The sequence below is a fragment of the Phoca vitulina genome, unplaced genomic scaffold (genome assembly GCF_004348235.1).
Source record: "Phoca vitulina isolate PV1807 unplaced genomic scaffold, GSC_HSeal_1.0 scaffold54, whole genome shotgun sequence".
Classification (NCBI taxonomy): domain Eukaryota; kingdom Metazoa; phylum Chordata; class Mammalia; order Carnivora; family Phocidae; genus Phoca; species Phoca vitulina.
In genome coordinates this window covers 2736316-2756733 of record NW_022589757.1, presented here as the reverse complement: position 1 = coordinate 2756733, position 20418 = coordinate 2736316, and the positions used below count along the sequence as shown (strand labels likewise).

The following is a 20418-nucleotide window of genomic DNA, read 5'->3' as shown; positions in this document are numbered from 1 at the left end:
GCCCTAATGAATCCACTAAAAAAAACTACTAAGTGAGCTTAGTAATTTCATATGGAAAGTCACATGGAATTTCACATGGAAGTCCAAAAAACAAGAATAGACAAAACATTTTTTTAAAAAGAACAATGTTGGAAGACTCACAGTTCCTGATTTTAAAACTTAACTACAAAGCTACAGCAATTGAGACAGTGTGAGACAGGCATAAGGATATGCAAATAGATCAGTGGAATAGAATTAAGAGTCCAAAAAAGAAAGCCTTATATTTATGGTTTTTGACAATGACTCCAAGAAAACTCATTGGGAAAAGAATCGTTTTTCAACAAATTATGCTGAGAAAACTGTATATCTGTATGGAAAAGAATGAAGGTGGACCCTCAACCTCAGACCATATCCAAAATTTAGCTCAAAATAGATCCAAGACCTAAATATAAGAGCTAAAGCTGTAAAACTCATAGGGGAAAATCTCCATAACCTTGGATTAGGCAAGGGTTTCTTAGATGTGACATTAAAAGCACAAGGAACAAAAGAAAAAAGATAAATTTGGCATAGTCAAATTTTTAGAAATTTAGTGCTTCTAAGGACACCAGCAAGAAAGTGAAAAGACAATCCACAGAATTGCAAAGTTTTTGCAAATCATTTATCTGATAAGAGTCATGTATCTAGAATATATAAAGAACTATTATAATTCAATAATACAAAGACAACCCATTTTTTTAAAAATGGGCAAAGGATCCCAATAGACATTTTTCCAAAGAAGACACCCAAATGGCCAATCAACACATCCTCGTTAGAGAAGTCCAAATCAAAACCACAATGAGGTACCACTTCACACCCATTTAGATGCCTAGAATCAAAAAGATAGATAATAACATGTAATAGTGAAGATGTGGAGAATTTGGAACCCTGATACATTGCTGTCAAATGTCAAATGGTATAGCAACTTTGGAAAACACTTTGATAGCTTCTCAATTGATTAAACATATAGTTACTATATGATCCACCAATTCCACTTCTAGGTACATTTCCAAGAGAAATGAAAACATTATGTCCACACAAAACCTCATACATGAGCATTCATGAAGCATTATTCATAATGGCCCAAAGGTGGAAACAACCCAAACAGTCCAACAACTGATGAATGGATAAATGAAATGTGGTATATCCCTATGATGGACAATTATAATTATTAGGGAATGAAGGACTGATGCCTGGTACATGGATGAACCTTGAAAATATGCTAAGCAGGAGAAGCCAGTTATAAAGGACTAATATGTATGATTCTATTAATATGATATGTCCTGAACAGGCAAATGTATAAGAAAGTTGATTAGTGATTGCCTGGGGCTGGGAGCTATGGGGCTTTGGGTAGCAAACCCTAAAAAATGTAGGGGTTCTTTTGTGGAATGAGAGTTCCTGATGCTCCACATCCTCAACATCATTTAGTGTTGTCAGTGTTTTGGATTTTCACCATTCTAGTAAGTGTGTGGTGTTATATCACACACACTGTTTTAATTTGCAGTTCCCTAAAGACATATGAGATTGAGCAACTTTTTATGTGCTGATTTGTTATCTCTATATCTTCTTTGGTGATGTGCCTGTTTGGATCCTTTGTCCATTTTAAATTGGTTTTGTTTTCTTATTGTTGAGTTTTGAGTTTTTTTAAATATTTTGGATACTAGATTTTATTAGATATAAGTAGTTTTGCAAATATTTTCTCCCAGATTATGGTTTCCCTTTTCATTCTCTTAACAGTGACTTTTTTAATTTTAATGAAGCCCAATTTATAAAATTTTTCTTCCATGGATCATGCCTTTGGTGTTGTATCTAAAAAGTCATTGCTGAACTGAAGGTCACCTAGGTTTTCTCCCACACTGTAGTCTTTCCAGTCAACACTTAATGAACTTATTCTCCTTTTCTTTATTCTTCTCCTACCTCCAACACATTTTTTAGTTGCATTATTTCTATTTTGTCAGAATATATATTACATGTATTAGCCCTTAACCTTTATCTTCACGTGTTAATCTTTTATCTACAATCAAATATATTAATGCTTACCATCAATCCTTTTGCCAGTTTTGCCAGTTTGTACAGTACAGTTGTTGACTAAGTTTCTATAATGGCCAGACAGTGTATATTTAAGCTTTGAAAATCAAATGATCTCTGTTACGATAATTAACTCTGCCATTGTAACTTGAAAGCAGCCATGGACACTAAATAATGAAACTGAATGTGGCTGTATTCTCATAAAACTTTATTTACAAAAACAGGTGATGACTGGATTAGGTACACAGGCCATAGTTTGCTGGCCCTTGCTCTAGTAAATTCCTCAGAAAGGGGTCCTAGATACAGTATTTCCTGAGTTCTTTTTTGTTTTTTAAGATTGATTGACTTATTTTAGAGAGAGTATGCGGGGGGATGGGGGGCAGAGAAGGAGAGAATCCTCAAGCAGACTCCCTGCTGAGTGCAGAGCCCAACATGGGGCTCAATGCCAGGACCCTGAGATCATGACCTGCGCTGAAATCAGGAGCCCAACGCTTAACTGACTGAACCACTCAGGTGCCCTCTTGCATTCTTTTTAAAGAATTTTTTTTCTGTGACTTTAATATTTAAAGGAGAGCTTGATTGGACATATAATCTTTGGTTCATACTTTCATTCCTTGGTTACCTTGTTTCATTCCTGTTTACCTTCCTTGTTACCTTGCTATATAGATTGCTTTAGAGAATTCCAATGTTCTTGTTTCCTATTTGATGTTTTTGTTGCGACACCTAAGGATTTTCCTTTACCTTTAAAGTCTAACATTCTCTCAGGTAAGTTTCAGATTTGACTTTTAAAGGTTATTTTTCCAGGTACCAGTGATCTCTTTAGGTACCAGGTGTGTGTGTATGTATATATATATATATATACATATATATATATATACATACACACACATACAGAGAGAGAGAGAGATCTATTTTTCTTTCTGTAAAGCTTTCTTAGTTACAGATTTTAATATTAGTTCTGTTATTTTGTTTTTCAACTTCAGGGACTCCAGTTATACAAGAGTTGGATTTTGTCTGCCTTCCATTTCAGTCACTTTCTTTCTCTCGCTCTCTTTTTTTCTTCTTTACTTATTCCACTTATAGTGCTTGCTTCGGCAGCACATATACTAAAATTGGAACGATACTTATTCCACTTATAGTCTCTTGGTTGTTTTTCTGCCTTTCTTCAATTCCTTTTGTTCAATTTTTATTCACATATAATTTTCCACTAGTATCTTTTAATTTAGTCTTTATTTCCTTTATCATCATAGTTCATGTGATTGTTTGGTCAACTCTTTTTTTTTTATTTTATTTTATTATGTTATGTTAATCACCATACATTACATCATTAGTTTTTGATGTAGTGTTCCATGATTCATTGTTTGTGTATAACACCCAGTGCTCCATTCAATACGTGCCCTCTTTAATACCCATCACCAGGCTAACCCATCCCCCTACCGCCCTCCCCTCTAGAACCCTCAGTTTCTCAGAGTCCATAGTTTCTCATGGTTCATCCCCCCCTCCGATTTCCCCCCCCCCTTCATTCTTCCCTTCCTACTATAGACATTGGGGAGAGTATGGGCTATGGTGAGCACTGTGAATTGTGTAAGACTGTTGAATCACAGACCTGTACCTCTGAAACAAATAATACATTATATGTCAACTCTTATTTCTATTTGTGGTTCATTTTCTGTTCCTAGCTTATGAATTTATTTTGTTTTAATTCTGGTATAGTTAATATACAGTGTTATATTAGTTTCAGGTGTACAATATAGTGATTCACCTAGTTTACAAATTTATAATTCAAGATTTTTCTTTCTCTTATCATCAAATGCTTGTTTGAGGTTATTTAATTCAGTTTAGGATATTAGTTTGCAGTTTTCCTCTGTGTTTGGTTTTTTGAAGGGACTTTTATTAACTGAAATATTTTGATTTTGATTTTCTATTCTCTTATAGCAACTCTGTATAGATTAAGTCGGATTATATCTTTGAATTTTATGGACAGTTTGCCAGCTTGAGTTGGTTTCAAAGATCCCCACCTGGGGTGCTTGGGTGGCTCAGTCCAACTCTTGATTTTGGCTCAGGTCATGATCTCAAGGTCCTGAGACTGAGCCTCATGTTGGGGGCTCCATGCTGGGTGTGGAGGCTGCTTAAGATTCTCTCTCCCTCTCCCTCTGTTTCTCCCCCTCCCCCCAAAAAAGAAAGATTCCTAGTTAAAGCTAACTTTCTTCTCTTGTTCTAGCAAAGTGCAATTTCTTTAATTGATAGCTTTTTACTGGGAGTGTTATATTTCCTTGGTTGTTTGGTTTGGTTTTTTGACCTGTCCTATTCTAAATCTCCCCCTCTTGATTCTCCTTCCCTACACCATTCACTCTCCAAAGGGTGTCTCCCTTTCCTGAATCTTCTCTGAAGAAGTGACACCTTTCTGAAGGTCCCATCTCAAGTCTCATATGCCTTTAGTTCTTGTCCTCATAGTCAGTGCTCTGATCTTCTAGGAGTCTTTTTCTATTATATTTTTGCACCTAGGGAGTGCCTTTTCTCTCTGTGGGTGATTTTAATTCAGTCTTACCCTTTCATTTCCTGCCTTTTCCCTGTAGTTTTTCAGAAGACTTTCAGAAGAAGGGTCTTGAGTGAGAGTTCTGCTAAAGAAAGTTGATTTTTTACTTACAGGTTTCTTGAAATTTGCAGTGTGCTTTGTCTTCTAGCTATGTTATGACATACAACTTTCTGGGTTTTATTTGTTGATCTATGTGTTTTTTTGGAAATGTGTGGAGAGAGTCAAACTTATGTGACCACCTTTACCTGGGCTAATCATAATCCTCCCACCACTCATGTTTTGATACACTGTCAGACTACAGTAATTAGCAACTATATCCCATTTTTTATACCCACCATGCAGACATGGTTCCACACAAAAATTCTTTTGTAATACTTAGTATCATATTTATGCTGATATCTCTGCAGTCATTTTGGTGATCTGAAGCTCTTCTAGTGGATTCCTCAGGAAGGGCTCATAGAAGTAATATTTCCTGAATTATTTTGTGGTCATAAGAGCTTACCTATAGGTTTTATATCTAAAAGTTGGTGTATCTGGATATAAAAATTATTGGCTTCTGTTCTGTTTCTTTTTTTAAAAGATTTATTTATTTATTTGAGGGAGAGAGAGTATGAGTGGGTGGTGGAGCAGAGGGAGAGAATCTTAAGCAGATTCCCTGCTGAGCACAGAGCCCAGTGCCAGGCTCAATCTCACAACCCTGAGATCATGACCTGAGCCAAAATCAAGAATTGGACACTTAACCAACTGAGCCATCCAGGCGCTCTGTGTTTTATTTCCTTTTATATCTGTTAACTCTGTTGTCTCTGACAGAAAGTGTTGTTTCCAAAAAGTCTGTTGGAAATATGATTTTCTTTCCTTTATGAATAACATGTGTTTTGTTGTTCTTGTTGTTGTTTTAGTCAAGATCCCCAAAGTGTTTCTCTTTAAGCCCAGTGCTTTTATTAATACAGCTCCTGGTTGCTTTTATTTTTTTTAATCATTCTTAATTGTTTTTCCTAGTTCTGAGCTGTGCCTTTTCAATATGCTGTTTCAAATTATTTTAGTTCACATATTAGTGTTGAATTAGTTAATGTTGATGTTATTGTTCTGTTCCAAACACTTTGATTTTCTTCTTCAGGATCTCCAACTATACATATATTGAATTTTCTTTTCCTATCTTTTATATTTGTCACTTACTCTTGAATTGCTTTCTATTTCTTTTATTCTTAAAAACCTATTTATCTCAAGGCCTTATCTATTTTTTATTCACAATTGTGGTTTTTCTAATTTGGTTTATTTCTGAAATGACTTTTGTTTCTACATTTTTCCCAAGTTCTAGCTTACTTATGAGTTTCAAATTCTGATTTATATTGTTCTTCATAACTTGTATCATTCTCTTATTTATTTTACCTCATTTTGAAATAGGTGTATCAGCCAGTGTTCTCACAGAGAAACAGAACCAATAGAATTTATACATATGTATACTAAGATTTATTTTAGGAAATTGGCTCATGTGATTGTGGGAACAGGTGACTCTGAAATCTCTAAGTCAGGCCAACAGGTTGGAAATTCAGGCCAGAGTTAATGCTGCAGCTTGAAGCAGAATTTCTTTTCCAGGAAACCTCAGTTTTTTCTGAACGATTCCAAGTGATGGAAGAGGCCCCATCCACATTATCAAAGGTATTCTCTTTTACTTAAAGTCAACTGATTGTAGACGTAAACCACATCGTAAAATATCCTCACTGCAAGACTTATGTTATATTAAATAACTGGGTGCTGTAATCTAGCCAAGTTGATACGTAAGACTAAACCTCATATTAAGTTGTAGCTTTCATTTATTTATTGGGTATGTTCTTACAGAGATGTTATTCTGCTTTGTATTTTCTGTTTCTTATAACAACTGTGTGAAATTAGACTGTGATCCTTTTTCTGTTGCTTTTTTTTTTTTTTTTTTACATGAAATTGATTTTCCTGATCTTTAAGGCAGGGTGGGTCAAAATAACTTTTCTAACTTCATGGCTTTAGACTTACCTCTTCTGTTGTTTTGTAAAGTGTCCAAAAATAAGGCTAATACTTTTTAAGATCTCCAGATTCTGTTTCCTTCTCTCTTTCATCTGTAGTTTTTGTTTCCTTTGTCTTTATTGTCCCTTTCCAGCTCAGTTGGGATTCTTTTCCCTTCATTACAAATCCTTGCCCTAGAAGTTATCTTTAGGTCCTTGGTTTTGGTGTTCATAGATCCCAGTTTCTCCTGCCCTTTCAAATATTATCATGGACCTCTTGGACTTAAACTTAGAAATTGAAAAGTACAACAACCTCTCTGGTTAGAGTTGCTGTCTTCCCAATGTCCTGCCATGGTTTCCAATGAATACCTATCACTGATTTAAATGTTCTTCTCTTCTAAGGTCTACCATATTTGCTTTCTTTTGCTGCCTTATGCTTATATCATGTGAGTCTGGTTGTTTTAGCTGGCTTGTTCCAACCCACTTATATTTTGGGATTTTGAGGAATACTTTGTCACTAAGTTTTATTGTTGACATTGTCCAGTGTTGTTTTGTTTGTTTCATTGGTACTACCCTAATTGTCTTCTCTGTGCCTACAAGGAAATTGGAGTAGATTGAAAAACTACATCACCACTAACCCTTCCTAATTTCTTTCCTTCTATAAATGCCTCTTTTTGTATCCTTCCTTTTACTTTTTTGGGTTTTCTCTGTTGTTATTTTATTAGCGTCTTATACTGAAAACCAAGTTTATTCACTTTCAATCTACCTTATTTCTTCTATGTATATTTAAGGCTATATATTTCATTTTAGGAATTATTTATACTATATGCTACAAGTTTTAAGGACATTGAATGCTTTTATTCTTTATTTATAAATATTTTGTAACTTCCATTGTGATTTCTCCTTTACTTCATGAATCATTCAGAAGTAAAGTTTGGGGTTTTTTTTTCCTTTAAGAATTACAAATACCTTAATACTTTTTTCTGGCTAACTTTATGAGAAATTCTACTTTTATTTCATTAATATCAAAGGCATAGTATATGTGATGATAATTCTTTGAGATTGGCTAAGACTTCGTTTGTAAATATGATCAATTTTGGTAAAAGTTCCATGTGAGATTGAAAAGAATATATTTTATTTTATATTGGCTAATTTTATAGGATTATCTGTAGTTTGAGAAAAATGTGTCAAAAATCTACCACTATATTTGTGGCTTTTAAATTTTTCCTGGTACTTTTATCAAAATTTTGCTTCATAATAGTCTGTAGGTTCAATGCAATCCCTATCAAAATACAAATGGCATTTTTCACAAAATTGGAATAAATAATACTAAAATTTGTATGGAACCACAAAAGACCCCAAATAGCCAAAGCAATGTTGAGAAAGAACAAAGCTGGGGGTATCACAATCTCCAATTTCAAGGTAAACTACAGAGCTATAGTAATCAAAACAGTATGGTACTGGCACAAAAATAGACAAATCAATGGAACAGAATAGAAAGCCCAGAAATAAACCAATGAATATATGGTCAGTTAATCTATGACAAAGGGTGCTAGACTATCCAATGCAAAAAAGGCAGTCTCTTCAATAAATGGTATTGGGAAAACTGGACAGCAACATGTAAAAGAATGAAACTGGACCACTTTCTTACATCATACACAAAAATAAAATAAAAATGGATTAAAAACCTAAACATGAGAGACCTGAAACCATAAAAATCCTAGAAAAGCACACAGGCAGTAATTTCTCTGACATAGACCACCGCAACATTTTTCTAGATATGTCTCCTGAGGCAAGGAAAACAAAAGCAAAAACAAACTTTTGGAACAACATCAGAATAAAAAGCTTTTGCACAGCAAAGAAAACCATCAACAGAACAAAAAGACAACCTACTGAATGGGAGAAGATATTTGCAAGTGACATATCTGATAAAGGGTTAATATCCAAAATACATAAAGAACTTATACAACTCAACACTGAAAAACCCCCAAATAATCCAGTTAAAATAGGCAGAAGACCTGAATAGACATTTTTCCAAAGAAGACATACAGATTGCCAACAGAGACATAAAAAGATATTCAACATTACTAATCATCAGGGAAATGCAAATTGAAACCACAGTGAGAATATCACCACACACCTGTCAGAAGGGCTAAAATCAAAACCACAATAAATAACAAGCGTTCATGAGGATGTGGAGAAAAAGGAACTTTTGTGCACTGTTGGTGGGAATGCAAACTGCAGCCACTGTGGAAAACAGTATGGAGGTTACTTTAAAAATTAAAAAGGAGGGGCACCTGGGTGGCTCAGTCAGTTAAATGCTCAGCTCTTGGTTTCTGCTCAGGTCATGATCTCAGGGTCGTAGGATCGAGCCCCGCATAGAGCTCCACACTCAGCATGGAGTCTGCTTGAGATTCTCTCCCTCTGCCCCTCCCCCTGCTCAAGCCATCTCTTCTTTTCTCTCTCTCAAATAAATGAATCTTAAAAAGTTAAAAATAGAAATACCATATGATCCAATAATTCCACTACTGGGTATTTACCCAAAGAAAATGTATGCACCCCTATGTTTATTGCAGCATTATTGACAATAGCTAAGATACAGAAGCAACCTAAGTATCTATCAATAGATCAATGGATAAGGAAGATTGCTTATCAAAAGATGAATGGTTAAGGGCGCCTGGGTGGCTCAGTTGGTTAAGCGACTGCCTTCGGCTCAGGTCATGATCCTGGAGTCCCGGGATCGAGTCCCGCATCGGGCTCCCTGCTCAGCAGGGAGTCTGCTTCTCCCTCTGACCCTCCCCCCTCTCATGCTCTCTGTCTCTCATTCTCTCTCTCAAATAAATAAATAAAATCTTTAAAAAAAAAAAAAAAAAAAAAAGATGAATGGTTAAGAAATAAACACACATACCAGAATATTACACAGCCATACCAAAGGATGAGATCATGCCATTTGAAACAACATGGGTGGATTGAGAGGGTATGTTAAGTGAAATAAGTCAGACTGAGAAAGACAAATACCATATGATTTCACTCATAAGTGGAATCTTAAAAAACAACAGCAACAACAAATGAATAAACAAAAAGCAGAATCAGACCTGTAAATACAGAGAACAAACTGATGGTTGCCAGAGGAAAGGGTGATGGTTTGGGTAAAATGGGTGAATGGGAGTGGGAGATGTAGGCTTCCAGTTATGAAATGAATTAAGTCAGGACAATAAAAGACACAGTATAAAGAATATAGTCAGTGAGAGTGTAATAGCAATGTATCAGCATAGATGGTAGCTATACTTGTGAACATGGCATAATATAAAAACTTGTGCAATCACTATGTTGTACATCTAAAACTATTGTAACATTGTGTGTCAACTATACTCAAAATTTTTTTGCTTTATATATTTCAGGGTTATGTTATATCTTCTGGTGATTTTCTCTTTTTTCTTATACACTGTCATTAATCCTATAATTTCAAATTTATGAGATAGCTGGTATTATAATCCTTATTTTACAACTAAAAACACTGAAGCAGTATTTACAGATGTATATCTACATGAAATTTGTACATATGTTTGTGTACATAATTGTTACTATAACGGTGAAATTGGGTTCCAACCCTGGCTTAAGAAGAGGACCAGGGATACCTGGGTGGCTCAGTCAGTTAAATGTCTGACTCTTGATCTCAGCTCAGGTCTTGATCTCAGGGTTGTGAGTTCAAGCTTTGTGTTGGGCTCCAAACTGGGCCTGGACACTCCTTAAAAAAAGAGGACCAATGTTGAGACTAAGATTGATGATGTTAGAAAGTGGATCAGTATCCTTCAAAAAGGGAAATAACTTATAAATGAAAGAATGTGGAAGCAGAAAAAAAAAATAAGGAATAAGGAAATAGGGAAAATGTGACTGATGGAAGTTACAGTGGTAGAGTCTGTGATATGCAGAGTAGGATCTCAGAATTTACCATGACTTGTTTTTAAGTGAAGGACCTTGTCTCACTCATTTTTCTTTATCCTTAGAATCTACTGGAGTGCCAGTCAACTGCTAGACACTTGATTATTTTTGATGTACAATAAAATAAGAATCATGGTTTTTTGGGGGGGGGGAGACATCTGAAGTGTCTTGGAAACGTTATTTTTCCTTTTTCACATTTCTTTGTACAATTTTAAAGAATCAAATTTTAGTTATTCTTTTTTTTTTAATACTAAGGACCCAGGAACTTGAGCCCTACATTAGAGCACTGAGATAAAAATTTTGAAGCAGATTTTTCTGTTTGAACTATTTTACCTTCTTTTTTAGATTAAGTTAGAGTATGAAGGAACACTATTTTCTGAGTGGAGTGTGCCAGCAACTTGTTCTGTGAAAAATAAAAGGTAAGATTTTTGCTGTGAATGTCAATATAATGTGTGCATTTACACATAAAAACATATTCATATAGTGTAGACATTCAGATTCAGGGCTGTATTTGAATGTAAATTTCTTCCCATCACATAGATGTGAAAAGAAAGACAAAATCTCTTTGAAAATAGAAGTAAAATATTGCTATATTTTTTATTTTTCTTATTAACATACAATTGATGTGTTTAGGCTTAAAAAGTAGTAGGGGAATTTTTACTAATCTTGCATGTATCTATGCTTATTTCTCTTCCTGTTCTTTTTAAATACTAGCTCACCCAAGACAGAACTGCGTTGTTCTTCTCCTGGTGTGCAGACTATAAGACCAATTGTCACGGGCCCAGTAAGTTGATTTTAATAAGTTATTAAATCTTGCATAATTATCTCCATTACATTTTATATTCCTTATTTTGAACTTTCAACCTGTTTTAAATAGTGTGTTAAGTATGAATAATTTATGAATAAGTATAAATAAATGTTAAATATAAAATAAAAATAATAAATATAAATATTGTCAGTATGGCAATTTTCAGATATATCTCATAGCAGATTATAAGTTATGAAATGAGGGGCACCTTGGTGGTTCAGTTGGTTAGGCGTCTGCCTTCAGCTCAGGTCATGATCCCAGGGTCCATCCTGAGATGGAGCTCCGAGTTGGGCTCCCTGCTCAGCACGGAGTCTGCTTCTCCCTCACCCTCTCCCTCTGTGTGCTTTCTCTCTCTCAAATAAATAAATAAATCTTTAAAAAAATAAGGTATGAAATGATATGTGATTTTTACGTTAGCCTTTTCATCAAGTATGTTAAAGCCCCATTTACCACCTTAATGATAATAGTACTCCCCACTGAGTGGGTCTCATGTCATATACTTTTATGACAATTCCTTGGATTAAAAGCCATTTCTAGCAAGTTTGTTTTTACTATATTTTCTTCAATTCCAGAAAGCATATGCGAATGCAAATACATGAGATGGATGTTGAATCCTCTCTCATTTACAAAAAAGAAAAAGAAAAAATTAAGCATTAAAAACATTGGCTGTCTACTAATTAGTAACACGTACTAGCCACGCACCTCATAGCTGATATTCCTATACAGGTGTGTCTAAAGCTACTGCTAGAGAGACTCCCTGTGACAAATCTTGTCTTTATTTTGGGGATTGAGCCTTCTTTTTAATTAATAATCTTTATTTTCAGAAAATAAGTAGAGTGATGTGGGAGAGGCCAGATGAATATTAATTAATTCATTTTTTCAAAACTTGTAGATTGAAAAATATTTGAATTTCGCTTTTGAGTTTATGAATATTTACCAGGTTCATGGACAAAATTCCTAAGCAAGTAAAAGCTTACTCCTTTTCCTTTTGTTGTATGTTGGAAGCCCAAATGTGCAGTGTTATATAGAAAATATGTACACGCAAATACATGCATATATAAGAATATCTTTGTCATTTATGTATGGTGCCATCCGATCTTACAACTTCTAAGGATGTACATGTAACTTTTGAAATACACTCAAAAGCACTCAGATACAACAACCAAAAATGTCTCCAATGTCCCCTGGCAAGCAAAATCATCTCTGATTCAGAACCATTACAGAAGAAAATTAATTGAATTGTGTTTCAGTAAGCAAGACTGTCTAGGAAAACTCACTATTTACCTTTATACACTCAAAGAGAACACTTCTATTACCAGATGTGGTGTGGGGGCTTGGTTTCCATACAGACTATTTCTGACACCAGCGGAGTGTCCTACAATTCAGAATTCTGGCATTTTCTACATGGAGTAACTTCACATCCCACAAGTAAAGGGCTCTGTCCCACAAGACTGCCCCACTTCACATGATAATTGCAAGTTCCAGTTTGTCACCTGACTGACTGGCTATAAATCCAGGTTCCCACAACCTTCTCCTCAGGTTCAATAATGTGCTAGAACAGCTCAGAGAACTCAGGGAAAAACATTTGCCAGTTATAATAATAAAAGATATGATAAAGGATACAGATGAGCAGCCAGAAAAGAGGTACCTAGGGCAAGATCTGGAAGGGCCCTGAGCACAAGAGTTTCTGTCTCTGTGGAGTTGGACTGTGTCACCCTGCCAGCATGTGGACATGTTTACCAACCTGGAAGCACTCTGATTTTTATGGGGGGTCATCACATAGGCATGATTAATCAACTCATTTTCTACTCCCTCTCCCCTCTCCAGAGGGTGGGAGGTTGACCTAAAAGTTCCAAGCTTCTAATGATGGCTTGGCCTTTCTAGGGACGATCCCATCCAGGAGCCCACCCAGAGTCGCCTCATTAGAACAAAAGGGGCTCTATGTCAGACCCTCCTGTCATTCAGCAGATTATAAGAGTTGTAGGAGCTCTGCATCAGGCACCAGGGTCAAAGACCAAATATTAGCAGGAACAGGGTGCAAAGACCCATATGTATATGTTTCATGATTTCACAAAGACAAATATAACAGAGGGGCGCCTGGGTGGCTCAGTTGTTAGGCGTCTGCTTTTGGCTCAAGTCATGATCCCAGGGTTCTGGGATCGAACCAGGCATCCAGCTCCCTGCTCAGCGGGAAGCCTGCTTCCCCCTCTCCCACTCCCCCTGCTTGTGTTTCCTCTCCTGCTGGGTCTCTCTCTGTCAAATAAATACATAAGATCTTTAAAAAAAAATCCTGCTTAAAAAAAGACAAATATAACAGAAATAAAAAGCTATCTAAATTTGTCACTCATGACAAATTAAATTCTTTTTTTTTACAAATTAAATTCTTAATTACAAAGAGTAGCTAACAATATTCATTAGCTCTATTCTGAAATTTGTTCATTATACTTCCTCTGATCTTAGATAATTAATTTAGTTCCTCTGTGACTTTTATGCCTATATCCAAATTTGTATTTATTTTAAAGTTACCTTTATATACCATAGTTTATTTTCCATTTGCTTTCAGGATTCAGAGGAAGAACGCAATTTATCTGTGGACAGTTCCCATATTTGTTTCCTGTGGTATTATAAAGTCATGTAAGTAATGTAATACTGAATACAAAGATAATTAATGCTTTTTTTTTAAAGTCCGAAGGCAGACATTTAATGACTGAGCCACCCAGGCACCCCAATTAATGCTTTTTAAGACTATTTAGCTTTGGGTACCTGGATTGCTCAGTCAGTTGAGCATCTGCCTTCAGCTCAGGTCATGATCCCAGGGTCCTGGGATCGAGGCCCACGTGGGGCTCCCTGCTCTGCGGGGAGTCTACTTCTCCTCTGCCCTTATCCCCTGCTCATGCTCTCTCTCTCTCAAATAAATAAATATTTTTTATTTAAATATTTAAATACTTTAACTTTGAAATAGCCACAAATGGATTATCTGCATTATTATTTTCATATAAGCTTTTCATTCACCAATCAAGATATACTCAAATAAGATGCCAAACTAATATTGGGGAACAAACATTAAAAATAACAGTAGCAACCACTATTTGAACATATAGTTCTAATGTTCAGACTTTATGTAAATTATCTCTCTCAATTTTCATAACAAACGCACAAATGTAAGTATTATTATCTTTTTTTTTTTTTTTAAGATTTTATTTATTTTTTTGACAGAGAGAGACATAGCGAGAGCAGGAACACAAGCAGGGGGAGTGGGAGAGGGAGAAGCAGGCTTCCTGCAGAGCAGGGAGCCCGATGCAGGACTCGATCCCAGGACCCTGGGATCATGACCTGAGCCGAAGGCAGACGCTTAACGACTGAGCCACCCAGGCGCCCCTATTATCTTTATTTTATAAACGAGGAAATGTGAGTTTGGATAGGTTAAATAATTTGGATAAAAATACACAGCTACTAAAAGATAGCATTGGGATTTGACTCTGGTTTTTCAGACTACTGGGCTCTTTGATTTCCATTATATACATCCTGTTCCAAAAGAACACTCTTTGTTTTGGATGGTTTCTCAAAGCCATTTTAACATGAGAGTGACTGAACATAACTAAAAAGAGAAAACTGGCACAAGGGAAGATAATTAACTGCATTATAAAATTATTTGACAAGTTAAAAGCATCAGTGAATCCAAATATTTTTCATTGTCAGAGTCAAGGCAATATCCTAAGCCCTGTATAGGATACAAACAACTGTCTTATGTGGCCCTTGCTCTCCAGATGACTGTGATACACGTATTTCTTTTTGTCTACTTAATTTTCCTTCCTTTGGGAGAATCATCCCTCCCCTATTCTGTGATGAAATTAATTTCGTGTGATTGATATGGTACTAACTCCACAACCTCACATTTCATGGGCCACAGTAATTAGTTGAGGGTTAACACATGACTCAGGCAGAACCAATCAGAATACTGTCTTCAATAAAAAGCATGGTTGTTGCTGATGGTGGTCCCTTAAAGTCAGGTGGCTTGGCAGTTTCTGTGCACTTTTTGGATCGAAGTCCTGATAACTAGATTTTAGCAGGCCCTTGCAGGGGTACATATTTAGCCATTCCTCTCCAAATTATTACCACCTTCCCGGAGTCTTACCAAGAAGCAAGGACTGAGTCTCTGCTACTCCTGAAACTGGCAGATTTCTGTCCTTGTTGTGGGTTTCAGAAATGCCAATTACCAGGTTTCTCCTGTGGATTTTGAACCAACTGGGAAATAGAAAAGGGAAAATGTGGGGATAAAAATTCCTGATACGGCTGAATGGGAGAATAGAACCTGCCTCTCCGGCCAAATGGACTATTTTCTGCTTCCCCCAAGTAGACACCATGGGGGACCATCAGAGAAGAGAATCTGCCAAAAAAGCATTTATAGACAGTTTCCCACATTTCCAATCTCACACATACTGAGCCCCAAGACCTGGTGAAAGAGATGGGCCTCCAGATTACCCTGATCTGGTTATGGATAATGAAAGCAAAATCAGAAGAAGCACTATCCAGGGGGGCAGGTTAGCCCAAAAGAGAGAGCTCAGTGGGAGCTAAGTGTTTTTCTGTTACATAGGTGGTAAAAATGTTCACAATATGTCACCTGTAAAAATACAATTTAAAGAATAAAATGAAACTAATATCCAGGTATTCATCACACAAGTCAAGAAATAGAACATTATAGGTACCCTAAAATCTGCTACTTAGAAATGCAGAATCTGGGGCCTCATTCCCAAGCTCCTAAATCATTACGTGCATTTTAACAAGAACCTATAGACATTGTATGTACCTTACTGCTTAGGACGTACCACTCCTAGTGGGACGTACCACTCCAAGTAGAATTGACTAGAAGTAGGATATGCATTTGCTCAACTTTACTAGTTAATGCCTAATTGCTTTTTGAAAAGATAGTTCAAATCTACACCTCCACCAGCTGTGGATAGAAGTTTCCATTGTGCTGCATCCTCACCAACACTTAATATAATCTGACTTTTTAATTTGCCAACCTAGTAGATTGTGATAGTGAAATTATGTCATTGTGCTTTTAATTTGCATTTCCCTGATTACTACTGAGCATATTTTCAGTTATTCATGAGGAATTTTTCTTTCCTCTCTGTAAAATGAACATTTTTACCCATTTTTGAGTTATTTTTATGTTCATAATAATTTATAAGATTTCATTACATTTTAATTACTAGGACATTATCTATACATTTCAACATGTATATTGAAGGAGTTCTATCCCAGTTTATGTAGCTTTTCACTTCTTATGATCTCAGTTGATACCTTACACCCTTCCTATTGTAGATGAATTTATCAACTCTTACCTTAATGGGTTTGTGAGTTTTTAAATCAATTTAAGAAATCTTTTCCTCCGAGTTCATAAAAATAGCCTCCTATGTTGTTTTCTGAAAGTTCTTAATCCATCTGGAATTAGTTTTTGCATATGCTTTGAGATAGAGATCCAGTTTTATGTTTTTGACATGAATAATTAATTTTATCAGACCTAATTATTGAATAATGTATTTACCAATAATGCCTACATAGATAAGTTTTCCATGTATGCAGGTTTCTTCCCATCCGGCTATTCTGTTCAGCTGATCTATTTGTCTACTTAAATCAATACTACATTATCTTTATTACTATGATTTAATTTTGCAAATCTTGATAAGGGGCAGTGCACCTGGACTCTGACCCCAACTCTTCACCTTCTTCAGGAGTCTCTTAGCTATGTATTGGGCCCATTTTAACTCCCTATGAATTTTTAGAATTGGTTTGTCAAATTCCACAAAAACTCTAGTAGGGATTTTTATAATTGTCTAAATATTTAAATCAATTGGAGTCTTTCAACTCAAGAATAATATATAACCTTCCATTTATTTAGGTCTTTTTACATGTCTGCCAATAAAATTTTATAATTTTTCATGTAAGTGCCTGGACATTTTTATTAGACTTATTTCGAGATGCTTTATAATTTTGTTGCTATATACTCAATTTTTTAAAGTTGCATTTTCTAACCAGAACTTCCTGTTGTATAGAACACAATTTACTTTTGAATATTGATTTTTGTATTCAGCAACCTTGCTAAATTCTTATATTAATTCTAATAATTATTTATATATTCTCTTGGAATTTTTATAAATCATATCACCTGCAAATAATGGTGGTTTTGTTTATCCCTTTCCAATAACTATACCTTTTCTTTCATCCATTCTTACTGCATGGCTAAAATATTCAGTATTCTTACTGCACAGCTAAAAGGGTGAAAACAGTCCTCCTTATTGTATTCCTGATCTTAAAAGGGAGGCTCTCATTGTTTCACTATTTTGCAGAATATTTGTTGTAGATCATGAATTAAGCTTTACCCAGGTAAGGAACTTCCCTTTTATTCCAAGTTGGTGGTGAATTTTTCTTAGGAATCAGTGCTGAAATTTATTCAGAGTTTTTTTCTGTTTGCACTTAAAAGCTCATATGGTTTTCCTGTTTTACTATGTTAATGATGAAAAATAGTTATTAATATTCATACATTAAACTTACCTTGTGTTTCTAGAATAAGCCAACTTGGTCTTGATGAATTCTTTCATATACATTGATGGATTTTGTTTGCTAATATTCTGTTCAGGTTTTTTTGGTGTGAATACTCATAAGTGAAGTTAGCCTGTGGTTTTACTCTCATTGTACTATCATTTTCCACATTTGCTATCAAGACTGTGCTAGACTCACCACATAAGTTAGGAGTAGTCATTCTTTTCCATTCTGAGAGATTTTTGTGTAAGATTGAAATATATATGTTCTCTGAGTATCCGATGGAAATTTGCACAGAAGTTTACTTGAATCTAGATTGTGTGTGTGTGTGTGTGTGTGTGTGTAGAAGGATTTCCTAAGTGTTAATTCAACTTTTTAATGGTCATAATGCTATTTTGGAATCCTAATTATTGTAAAATCCATTTTTGTAAGTAGTATTTTTCTAGAAATTTATCCATGTCTTCAGTTAGCAATTTTATCATCAACTTTAATATCAAAAAGTTGTCTGTACTATCCTCCTATATATTTGGTCTTTTGAGGTAGTTGTAGTTATGCTTCTGTTTTAACATTTCTAATAATTTTATTTGTGCCTTCTTTTGTTTCCATGTCCTTGTGGTATTTCTATTTTATTAGTCTTTTAGACTGGTCAAAAGAACCATCTTTTGGCTTTGTTGAGCTTTTCTATCTCGGCTCATACTTCCATTATTTCCTTCTTTGAGTTTGTTTTTCTAAAACTTAAATTGGCTATTTAGTCCATTAGGCTTGAGGCTTTTTTCCGAATGTGTATGTTTAAGGCAATCAATTTTCTTCTAAGCATCTTTGTAACTGCTTCAAGTATTGCAAATACCTCCTAATTGTGATTTTTCATTATTGCTCAGAAATAATTTTCTAATCCCTGCTACAATTTGTTTGACCAATGACTTGTTTAGAAATGCAGAATGGGAGAAGCACTGTATCTGGCTTCTTATCTTCAATATAAGGCTACTGAGACAAATCCATGTTGTTGTAGGTTTCAGTGGTTTGTTCCTTTTTATTTTTAAATAGTATTATTATATAATTATACCTCAATTTGTTTATCCATTCTTCTTTGTTGTTGCATATTTGCGTTTTATCCAGTTTGGGGCTTTTATGAATAGAGCTCCTGTGTACATTTTTGTACAAGTCTTTTTGCAGATGTAGATTTTCATTTCTTTTTCAGGGGTAGAATTTCTGGATCATGGGATAGGCAAATATTAAACTTTGTAAGAAAGAGTCAAATCACTTTCCAAAACAATTACTTACCAGCAATGTATGAGCATTCCAATTGCTCCATATTTCTACCAATATTTGGTGTTTTCATTACAATGGCAATTAAGTGGTATGTCTTTTTAATTTCAGTTTTTAATTTAAATTCTAGTTCGTTAATGTATATGGTAAAATTGGTTTCAGGTGATTCATTACTTACATATAATACCCAATGCTCATTACAACAACACTCTCCTTAACACCCATCACCCATTTAGCCCATCCTCCACCCATCTCTCCTCCAGCAACCCTCAGTTTGTTCTCTGTAGTTAAGAGTCTTTTATGGTTTGCTTCCCTTTTTTTTTTTCCTTCCCCATGTTCATCTATTTTGTTTCTTAAATTCCACAAATGAGTGAAATCATATGGTATTTGTCTTTCTCTGACTGACCTGATTCACTTAGCATAATGCACTCTAGCTCTATCCACATTGTCACAAATGGCAAGGTTTCATTCTTTTTGATGGGTGAGTAATATTCCATTATATATATATAATGGAATATATATATATATATGTGGTATATATGTGGTATATATATATATACACCACATCTTCTTTATCCATTCATCAGTTGATGGACATTTGGACTCTTAACATAGTTTGGCTATTGTTGATAATGCTGCTATAAACATCGGGGTGCATGTGCCCCTTCAAATCTGTATTTTTGTGTTCTTTGGATAAATACCTAGTAGTGCAATTTCTGGGTCATGGGGTAGTTCTGTTTTTAACTTTTTGAGGAATCTCCATACTGTTTTCCAGAGTGGCTGCACCAGTTTGCATTTCCACCCAGAGTGTATGAGTGTTCCCCTTTCTACCCATCTTTGTCAACTTCTGTTGTTTCCTGTGTTGTTAGTTTTAGCCATTCTGACAGGTGTGAGGTATATCTCATCGTGGTTTTGATTTGTATTTCCTTGATGATGAGTGATGTTGAGCATCTTTTCACGTGTCTGTTAGCCATCTATAGGTCTTCCTTGGAAAAATGTCTGTTCATATCTTCTGCCCATTTCTTAACTGGATTATTTATTTTGAGTTGTTGAGTTTCATAAGTTCTTTATAGATTTTGGATACTAACCCTTTATCAGATATGTCATTTGCAAATATCTTCTCCCATTCCATAGGTTGTCTTTCAGTTTTGTTGATTGTTTCCTTCACTGTGCAGATGATTTTTTTTTTAAGATTTTATTTATTTATTTGACAGAGCGAGAGAGCATAAGCAGGGGGAACAGTAGAGGGAGAGGGAGAAGCGGGGCTTGATCCCAGGACCCTGAGATCATGACCTGAGCTG

The 20418-nt window shown here is 35.3% G+C and overlaps 1 protein-coding gene across 1 annotated transcript in view; it reads left to right on the top strand.

Moving 5' to 3' along the window:
• CATSPERE (catsper channel auxiliary subunit epsilon) overlaps positions 1-20418 on the top strand; it is a 198400-nt gene that overhangs the window by 27108 nt on the left and 150874 nt on the right. The window contains exons 3-5 of the mRNA XM_032389395.1: positions 10846-10919; positions 11215-11284; positions 13872-13942. Of these exons, the coding sequence (XP_032245286.1) occupies positions 10846-10919; positions 11215-11284; positions 13872-13942 (215 nt within the window). The remainder of the gene's footprint in view (positions 1-10845; positions 10920-11214; positions 11285-13871; positions 13943-20418) is intronic.